Below are 9,832 nucleotides of genomic sequence, written 5' to 3'. Positions count from 1 at the left end.
AGGTTATATACTATCTCTATGTGGGTAAGAGGGGAAAGTAGATGGGAACTTCCAGGACAGATCCTTTCATCTAGGTTTGTAGTTAAAAGCACTGAGGAGAGGTTGAGGAACCCACTTGAGTAAATACAGGAAGCTTAAATGCTGTCAACTAAGAAGAAAACTGAAAAACTAAAAAGCAGCTCTAAAAACTCAAACGCAAAGAAGTCTTGGGTCATATTCAGAGGAGCAAAAGGATTAAGCAACTTAATAAACACACCAAGGGCATGACTACTCAACCAGAAAACTACCATCCCTAATACGTGAGTTGCTCAGTTGACATGACATTCAGATGAGTATTATTAAAAACATGGGGAGATACAGTGTTTAACAAAAATTGGTTAAATTTTTATGTGCATATTCAAAGTGTGAAACTCACTTAAGTGACACATCATGTTTCCCATTAGTTGGCTAAATGAAGTTTGTGAGACTTCTTCCTCCAAAATAGTTCAATAGATTTATGTTAAAGACAACATGTGTATTGAAAGTAGCAATTTTATTTGAGTTAAAATTATTTACAAAAACCCAAAGACATACTTCATGAAACTGGTACAAACTATTTTTTTCCTGCCGTTGGCTTTTGCTCCAAAGATCACAGCTGAGAAATACTGTATAAAATAAAAATAGGATTGGATTCAAAAAAGTACTCTACCTTCTAATTTCCAATTGGTAGTATTTACAGAAATATTTACAATGGAAAAAAAGGTTACTTTAAAACTTTAGTTAATTTGCAAGTCAGCCTCAAGTACCCTAAAATGCAGAGTTCTCTGAGGGTTAAAAACACACAAATGCACTGCGGTTGGTGAGGTGATTTCTCCCCCACCACTCCCCACCAAAATCTGCATCTCTATCAGTGCTTGACAATTAGTTATTATTTAAAAAACAAAACAAAACAAAAAACTGTTAAACACTGAGGTAAATCAATTCTCAAATGATTACCAGTGTAACAGAAAAATGTAGTTCGCCCTGATTGTTCTTATCCAAATGTTTTATAATACCTCTTACCATCTGCCACAAGTCAGTCTGATCAACACTAAAAATCTCTTCCTAAATCCAATGAGTAATAAATACCAGTGTATTTTAAAATAATTTAACTAATTCAATTTTATGGCTATCATTTACCAATAAGCTTTTAAAATAGTTTGCTAAGCTAGCTTTTATACTCAGGGCAAATACAACCTCAATCTTTCCCAAGTTACACTGGCATACTATGCTCTTAAAAGGTGATGGGTGGGGTTTGGGGTGGGTAGGAGGAAGAAAACAATTTGACTGGAATCAGTTACTTCCTTATAGATTTCCCAACAATCTGCATTATCAAAAATAGGAAGACAATAAAAGGCAGCCACTGCATTAAAAAACATTACAGGTGGCACTGATCCAAGAGCCCCAATTTGTCACTTTATACAAGGAAATAACAAAGTCTAAATGGGTAAAAATTAGACTTTCAGCTATTTTCCCCAATACACACCAAACTAATATTTTTATGGCTTCAAGTTTTACAAATCCAATGAAGAAACATAACGAACTGAAAGGTATTTTAATGTATTAAACGAAATCTCTGGAAAGCCTGTATTCAGGCCTGATCAAGAAAAAAAAATGTATTAACCAGTGGTCTGAACAATAATATAATAAAAATTTGCAGTGTTGTGAAATTAAATACATAAAATGTGTTTTGTGTGTTCCAAACAACACACTGTTCTATGAACTAAAAGAATCTGAATGAAAAAAAGGATCTTCTCTAAACCAACAATTTAAGGCTTTGCGTTTATGCATTTGATCCTGTCACTCTTATAGAAGAATATACATGTTATCTGGAAACATGAATTCTACATTGGTGTTTTAGCTTACTTATATTTACTGTACTGAACATTAGAAAATATATCTAGAGAGTTCTCCCTCAAAACTTAATCATGTTTCAAGAGCCTCCCCTAACATTAAGGGTAAACTACCCTGGGTTTGTCTGTTTTGCTTCATCCTTTTAACAGGGCACATCGTCTTATATTCCCTCAAACTGTTATTTGTTTTCTTGCATCTATAGCTATGACTCATTATGATATGATAATGAATATGGTCATGGTCTCAAAGGTGAAAAATAGTTTTGACAACCCAAACCAAATCAAGAATAAAAAAATATACTATTAATCCCTTGTGTCTTTGGATTCCATCTAGTTTTAAATATAGACAGTAGTTCAGGGAACAACAACAAAAAAAATTCACAAAATTATTAAAAGCTTTATTTACGATCGGAATCATTCAACAAAAAAGCAAAAGCAGATGAGCCTGAAAAAGGAACTAAGCTGTTGTCTAGAATGTCCCCAGAACATTCGACACCTCAGTAGCTAAGCTGCCTTTGCACCTGGCTGGCATGACAACAGTGGCTCAACATACACAGCAGTTGCACTAACAGCAGCACAAATTTTCCCCTTAAAACTTGCCCAGAATAAAAGCAAGAAAACAAGGGGGGAGTATAAATTCTGCCAAAGTGTGTTTAAATACTGTGTGGAACTGTTAACAGCCTGAACCTTTTCCCTCATTTTTGATAGTTGCAGATTGATGTAGTAACTGTCAGTTAGCAAATGCAGAATGCATGACGAAGAAGAAATCAGGTGGCCTTAAAAATCCACATATGAATGATACTGATGAATGTTCTTGGTATATCTTCAAGGACTTCTTTCGTGACTTTTCTTTGTCTAAGAATAGCTCCAGCATTACCGAGCACCTGAAGCAAAGGTAAAGCAGCTAGCAATGTTCCAAGTATTCAATCACTCTAGAGATAGATTTCTGGCCTGTGGTTCCAACAGCACACTGAAAAGGGGAGGATTGGAGGTCGGGAGGGGTGGGGTGGGGTGGGGAGGAAGTAACAATTAATATTTATCAAATTTTCAAAAGTATTGAATCGAAGCTTAAATTCTTTAGCTTTACTAAACCAAACAAACACTATGAATCAAAACAAACAGATTAAATTGTGGCTTTGATAATACAGTATCAATATATTTAGCCATAATAATTCAGTTATCTTAAAGAAATAGAACACAATTATTAAAAGAGAATCATTTTTTTGCTTCTATTCACTATGGCCAAATATTTGTATTTCTACTGTCATTAATGTATCATATTTAAAACCACAGAAGCTGCAATAGAAGCCACTTACAGTAAGATTCATGAAGCTCAGGAATTTTTTGAGCATCTCTGTCATTATTGAAAAGTCCCCTTCTGGCAGATACTCACGCACAGTGGTCACATTGATCTGAGGAAACATGGAAACATTGATCAGGCGACAGAAAACATGAGCTTGAACCTTGCACTGTGTTGTTAGTTTTGGCACACACACCCTATTTCAAACTTCTACAAGGTCCTTGAAGTCCCTGTAGATAGTAGTTCAAGGACCTATGTGATTTCCTTTTCCACACTCCTTAATTCTGTGTGTGTGTGTCCATTCCCTACTCTATCCCATTCTCAGAAAGAAAGGAAAAAAGGTAAAGCTGACAAAGGCTACAAAGAAACGTGTGCATATTTACTTTTGTAAATGCACAGAAAGATGCCTGAAATAACAAAATGCACTGTTGAATGTGTGTGTTGTGGGGGTGAGGGGTGGTGGAGATGTAAGGAGAGGGAAGGAGTACAGACTTAGAATGTATCCAAAAAGCTGCTTAGGAATACAAAGAAAAAGATCAAAGAAAATTCTTAGTGTTCCTATGTAGGCTAGGAATTAACTGTATCTTTCCAAAGATAATGTAATATCTATGAGAAGGAAAATGTACGCAATGCCAGGAGAGAAGATTAAAATGTTTCCCTCCATTATTACCAAGAAGCAGCCAAACTGTATATGAACCAATTTGTTGTAAGAAAAATAGATGGCCTGCTTAAAAAACTGTTTTATTTCAATATGTTTTTAAAATGCTTTAAGCATTTTAAGCATAGCTCTTCTAAGGAGGCTCACCTATAATAAAAAGCACATACAAAAAAAATGTTGTCCGGAGTTTTGGGCCACAAGATGGGGAGGAAGTGGGAAGCTTCCGATTTGATTTTTGTTGATGGAGGCAGGGGAGGAAAGAGTACATATTATCTCTTAGGAAATTTGCAACCAATCCCCTCCTTCCCACTTTCACTGCTACTGAGTTAGATCTTGGAGCTAAAATCTTTAAAATACTTACATTTTTAAAATATACTGAAAAGTGGAGAGTATGTTATAAGGGCAATAGCTATGGTAACTGCCGAGGTAAAGGAACGCTGGATTTAATAACATCTTTAACCAGCTTCTAGGAAAGGGACATGATAGCACAGTGGTGGGAAGAACAGTGGCCATGTTGTCTGTGAAGAGTGCTCAATAGAAAAGTGTACTTCTATCATTCAGGATAAATGATTAGATCCTAGATTGTGAGTGAAAGCCCTCAACAACCCAAATCAAATCCTTTTCTATCAACACACTACAGAATACAACATAATAAGTAGCTGAGGCACAGGAAGGAGAGCCTGAGCATTTTTTTTGGCTGTGCTGCACGGCATGTGGGATCTTAGTTCCCTGACCAGGGATCGAACCCGTATCCCCTGCATTGAAAGGCGGATTCTTCACCACTGGACCACCAGGGAAGTCCCTGAGCATTTATTTTTAAATAGTGTGCAGCAGGTATAAAAAGAAAAGGTGTGAAATGGCATGGCTTATTTAGAAAAAGTACCCACAGGGTATGACAGATTTTAATATTGGATCAACTATACTTCAATAAAATAAAATTTAAAATAAGAAATAAAAATTGGAGAAGCATTTAAGTTTGGAGTCTTACAGCAGTAAACAAAGTCATCATTCCCTAAATGATGGTGAGTCAGGAAAGATTGATGAGAGTTACATGATCAGATGTGCTCTTAAGAGAGTCAGCTATGGTGGCAGTGTGCAGGATTTCAGGAATGGAGAGTGTCAAGAGAGCAGCAAGGACGGAAAGACCAGAGAGAAGACTGACCATTGCAATGCACCAAGATGTATAGTGGGTAATGGAAAAATGACACCAGAGTCTCCTGGGCTTCCTAAGCATGTTGTCCTTTACCATAAAGCAGCACTTAACTGCATATAACCACCTGCTTTCTTGTCTCTCCTCCACTTAAACATTGGGCAAACCAGTTTCTTTTACATTTTGTGGCATCAGCTAGCTCTTTGGGGTTAATCATAATGATTCTCAAGGCAACAAAGACATCCTGGGCTCTATGAATTCACAATATTGTTTACAACCTAAGGATCTTATGATCTCTTTAGAGACAGGAGAGAGATAGACAAATAGGAAATTATTAACATGGGAAAGATGGCCCTAAATAAATTAAATCACATCTGATAATAACTCAAGTTAATTTTAAGAATGATTATTTAAGAAAGAACATGATTGAAACCAGGTGTATACAAAATACAATACCTAAAAATCTTTAAATTTAAATAGCATACCCATTGTTTTTTTCTTTTGGGAGGGCGAGGGGGGAGTCTTCCTCCTTCCCTTTGCTTGGTATGTGTTTCTCATTTGTCCTTAAATCTCCGGATTTTAAGGAAATAAGGAAAAGAGCTGAGCTGAAGAGATTCAGGAAAGGGAATAAAGATTTGCAGGGCCTCCAGAGCCACAGTAAGAACTCTGGTCTTGATCCTGAAAGCAGCTGTGCCAGCAAGGGCCACAACGAAGTGGGCTACTGTGCATTTAGATCTGAGCTTGTCTACAATATAAATATGGAAGAGATGAACAAGAAGGATTCAGAAAAATACACAGGACTAAAGACAGACAGATACAGGGCAATGCAGAAAACTCAATGGCAAAAATGAGGAAATAAAGGGTAGGCTGATAGAAGCCCTTCATATCATAATTATGTTCTTCTAATCCTCCAGTCTCAGAAAAGAGAAACTAACCATCCCACTATACAACACATCTCCACTCTTTCTTGCATCCTGAATGCCCCTGCTTGTAAGGGAAAAAAACACCTCCCTTTTATTGTAAAATCTGGCTCTTCTACTGGGCCTTTCTGTTAAAAAAAAAAAAAAAAAAATCCACATGTCCCCGATTTTAAAGCAGACTGTCTGAATAGCCAGAACTGTCCGCTTTTGTGCTGATCCAGCCCAATTGTGTAGACACTCACATGCTTCTCATAGTTAAATCATGATGATCTAAATCTCAAATAGTAATCCCATTTTCCCGGCCAGTGAGTAGATCAAACAAAATCATGTGAGCTAATGTTGGCCAAGGTAAAGGGAAGTCTACTTTTTGCAGTGGGTGTGGAGAGGTCCCAGAGAAAAGAAACCATTGCTCTTACAAAGAAACAAAGAGGCCACATTCTTCTGCTGGACATTATTTAACTAGATGAGACACATAGCCAGAGTCAGCATAGGGCCATGAAGAGAGCTAGCAAAAGATAAGACAATATGCAGAGGACAGCAGAGTTTAAAAATAGAAATTATGAGTCCTTGATGGAATCACTGAGGCTAGACTTTTCCACCTTAAGTCAGTTGAGTGCAGGTTTTATATGATGTTCTTTTACTTCAACCAAAGACATGTGAAATCGATTCCTCCATCAATCTGGAACTTACTCATCAAACCCAATATACTCTTACTTTGAAATGCACCTTCTAAAGTTCACCAAATATATAAATGTTTTTAGCATGAGGGGAAATAAATAGTAAGTTAATTAGGTAATGATGTGAAGTGGTCGCAATGGAATCCTTTTAAGATACATAAAACAACACTGAACTTACTGGACTCTCCTGGCAGAGACACCCGAGAAGTAGTGCTGTGTATGAGGCCACAATGCAATCCTCCATGTGTTTGCCAGCATGCTGAAGGGCTGAAAGTATTAAAACAGAAAACCGTAACAGTACATCCAAAAAAAAGCCCACAAGAAAACAAACAAACGCCCCCAGGAAACCAACAACTGTCATCTTTTCTTCAAAACTGCTGAACATCGAAAAATGGTGCTAGAAAGATGGGATATCCACACAAATTAACAAAAAAAAACACAAGTGGAAGAGGGACCTTAATTAAAAGCTAAAATCATAAAACTTTCAGAAGAAAACACAGGACTAAATCTTTGTGACCCTGGGTTAGGAAATGGTTTCTTAGACACAACACCAAAACCACAAGTGACAACATAAAAAACAGGTTAAGTTAGACTTCATCAAATTTAAAGCTTCACCATCAAAAAAGTGAAGACAACTCACAGAATTTATCTGCAAATCATGTACTTGATAAGAGTCAAGTCTCTAAAATACACAGAATTCTTACAACTCAACAACAACCAACCAAAAAAGACAACCCAATTTAAAATATGGGCAAAATTTCAAAACTCTAAAAACCTTTAGAGGTCATATTATTTGGCTGCTTCTCTTTAGAGATGAGTAAAGAACGAACCAGGGAGGAAAGGAAACCTTCCCCACACTGCACATATAGCTTCCTCACTGCTAGGAAGCCAATGAAGAAGAACTATGAAAAAGCAAAGCTTGTCTGCACTGAACTAGAGAGGCCATAAAATAGCAAGATTATGACAACACATGAATTAAAAGAAAGTCTTGCAGGAAAAAAACCACATTACTTTTTTTAATACACCAGTCAAAATAAATATACCTTTATTGAGGTCAAGTTCTTCATCGTCCTCCTCCTTCTTATGTTTCTCTTCTGTACCATCAGTCTTTTCAGTTGATACCCACTGTATTTCTCCACTTGTTTCTTGCCACTCTCCACTCTTATCATGCTGAGTGGTGGGAGCATCTTTGATCAATTCATCTGTTTTACTTTCTGCCAACTGTGCTGCTCGCTCTCGCTCAAGGAATAGCTGATAAACATCATTTTTGAAGATCATTGAAAGGGATCACCAACCAACATGTATGTACCCAAATATAAGGCTCTATTTGCTTTTAAACATCACTAACCCTAAGAAGCATGTTGTTTGGTAAAAAGGGTAAGTATCAATAAAAGCCTTCACTCTACATCCAACTGAAGGCAAAACAAAAATATAAATGCCACTGGGGTTCAATCAAGTGAATTATCTACTGATGATGCATACATTGATTTTAAGAATGAAAATCTCAACTCCTTCCCTTAATTTAGATAATATTGACAGGAAATTCAAGCAAAAACTACAAATTAAAGGTTAAAATTAAAAGAGTTAAAAATTCTTTAAACCTAAGCAGCCTGGATAAATTAACTGGAAGGAAGGAAGGACCCTGAATAAAGCTACATAGTATTGGGGAAAAGCAACATAGCTTCTTTAAAAGAAATTTAAAGAAATAAATAAGAACCAGTGAAAGTAAAAGGCCAGTTTTCAGAGAAAGACTCAGAACTGAATCTCAACTAGTATTATTAACAATAAAAGTACAGGGTGTGGAGAAAAGGGAACCCTACTGCACTGTTGGTGGGAATGTAAATTGATACAGCCACTATGGAGAACAGTATGGAGGTTCCTTAAAAAACTACACATAGAACTACCATACGACCCAGCAATTCCACTACTGGGCATATACCCTGAGAAAACCATAATTCAAAAAGAATCATGTACCAAAATGTTCAGTGCAGCTCTATTTACAATAGCCAGGACATGGAAGCAACGTAAGTGTCCGTCAACAGGTGAATGGATAAAGAAAATGTGGCACATATATATAATGTAATATTACTCAGCCATAAAAAGAAACAAAATTGAGTTATTTGTAGTGAGGTGGATAGACCTAGAGTCTGTCATACAGAGTGAAGTAAGTCAGAAAGAGAAAGACAAATACCGTATGCTAACACATATATATGGAATTTAAGAAAAAAAAAATGTCATGAAGAACCTAGGGGCAAAATGGGAATAAAGACACAGACCTACTAGAGAATGGACTTGAGGATATGGGGAGGGGGAAGGGTAAGCTGTGATAAAGTGAGAGAGTGGCATGGACATATATACACTACCAAACGTAAAATAGACAGCTAGTGGGAAGCATCCGCATAGCACAGGGAGATCAGCTCAGTGCTTTGTGACCACCTAGAGGGGTGGGATAGGGAGGGTGGGAAGGAGGGAGACGCAAGAGGGAAGAGATATGGGAACATATGTATATGTATAACTGATTCACTTTGTTATGAAGCAGAAACGAACACACCATTGTTAAGCAATTATACTTCAATAAAGATGTTAAAAAAAAAACAAGTACAGTGCTCACTTCAGCACCACATATAGTAAAACTGGAACAATACAGAGATTAGCATGGCGCGTGTGCAAGGATGACACACAAATTCGTGAAGTGTTCCATACTTTTTACAACTAGAGATTATCATACTAAGTGAAGTAAGTCACAAAGAAGAAAACAAATACCATATGATACCACTTATATGTGGAATCTAAAATATGACACAAATGAACCTACTTACAAAGCAGAAACAGACTCACAGATACAGTGAACAGACTTGTTGCCAAGGGGGAAGGAGTGGGGGAGGGATGGACTGGGAGTTTACGGTTAGTAGATGCAAACTATTACATACAGAATGGACGGACAACAAGGTCCTACTGTACAGGACAGGGAACTATAGTCAATGTTCTGGGATAAACCATAATGGAAAAGAATATGAAAAAGAATGTGTATGTGTAACTGAGTCACTCTGCTGTACAGCAGAAATTGACACAACGTTTTAAATCAACTATATTTCAATTAAAAACAAACAATGGAAATACAATTGTCAATGGAAGTATACACCAAAAAGTCTAAAAGGGAACACACACTAAAATCTTTTGCCTTCACTTACTTCCCTGTGCTGATACAGTGTTGAATGTACAGAAAGCATTTCATATATTTGCTGATATGATTTGG

The 9,832-nt window shown here is 36.8% G+C and overlaps 1 protein-coding gene and 1 non-coding gene across 3 annotated transcripts in view; one reads left to right on the top strand and one right to left on the bottom strand.

The window, feature by feature from the left end:
• Positions 1 to 513: 513 nt before the first annotated feature.
• The window catches only part of WAPL (WAPL cohesin release factor), a 77,779-nt gene continuing 68,460 nt past the window's right edge, over positions 514 to 9,832 (bottom strand). For both annotated transcript variants that reach the window (XM_060103346.1, XM_060103336.1), the window contains 4 exons: positions 7,620 to 7,827; positions 6,755 to 6,843; positions 3,188 to 3,283; positions 514 to 2,841 (listed from right to left, as the gene is read on the bottom strand). In XM_060103346.1, coding sequence (XP_059959329.1) covers positions 2,776 to 2,841; positions 3,188 to 3,283; positions 6,755 to 6,843; positions 7,620 to 7,827 — 459 coding nt within the window. In that variant the 3' untranslated portion in view covers positions 514 to 2,775. The remainder of the gene's footprint in view (positions 2,842 to 3,187; positions 3,284 to 6,754; positions 6,844 to 7,619; positions 7,828 to 9,832) is intronic.
• LOC132501495 (U6 spliceosomal RNA) lies at positions 9,180 to 9,283 on the top strand. Its single transcript, XR_009534248.1, has one exon. It is a non-coding gene; the product is annotated as a U6 spliceosomal RNA (small nuclear RNA).

Source organism: Mesoplodon densirostris, chromosome 1, assembly GCF_025265405.1.
Source record: "Mesoplodon densirostris isolate mMesDen1 chromosome 1, mMesDen1 primary haplotype, whole genome shotgun sequence".
Lineage (NCBI taxonomy): Eukaryota > Metazoa > Chordata > Mammalia > Artiodactyla > Ziphiidae > Mesoplodon > Mesoplodon densirostris.
This window is presented reverse-complemented; position numbering and strand designations above follow the sequence as displayed.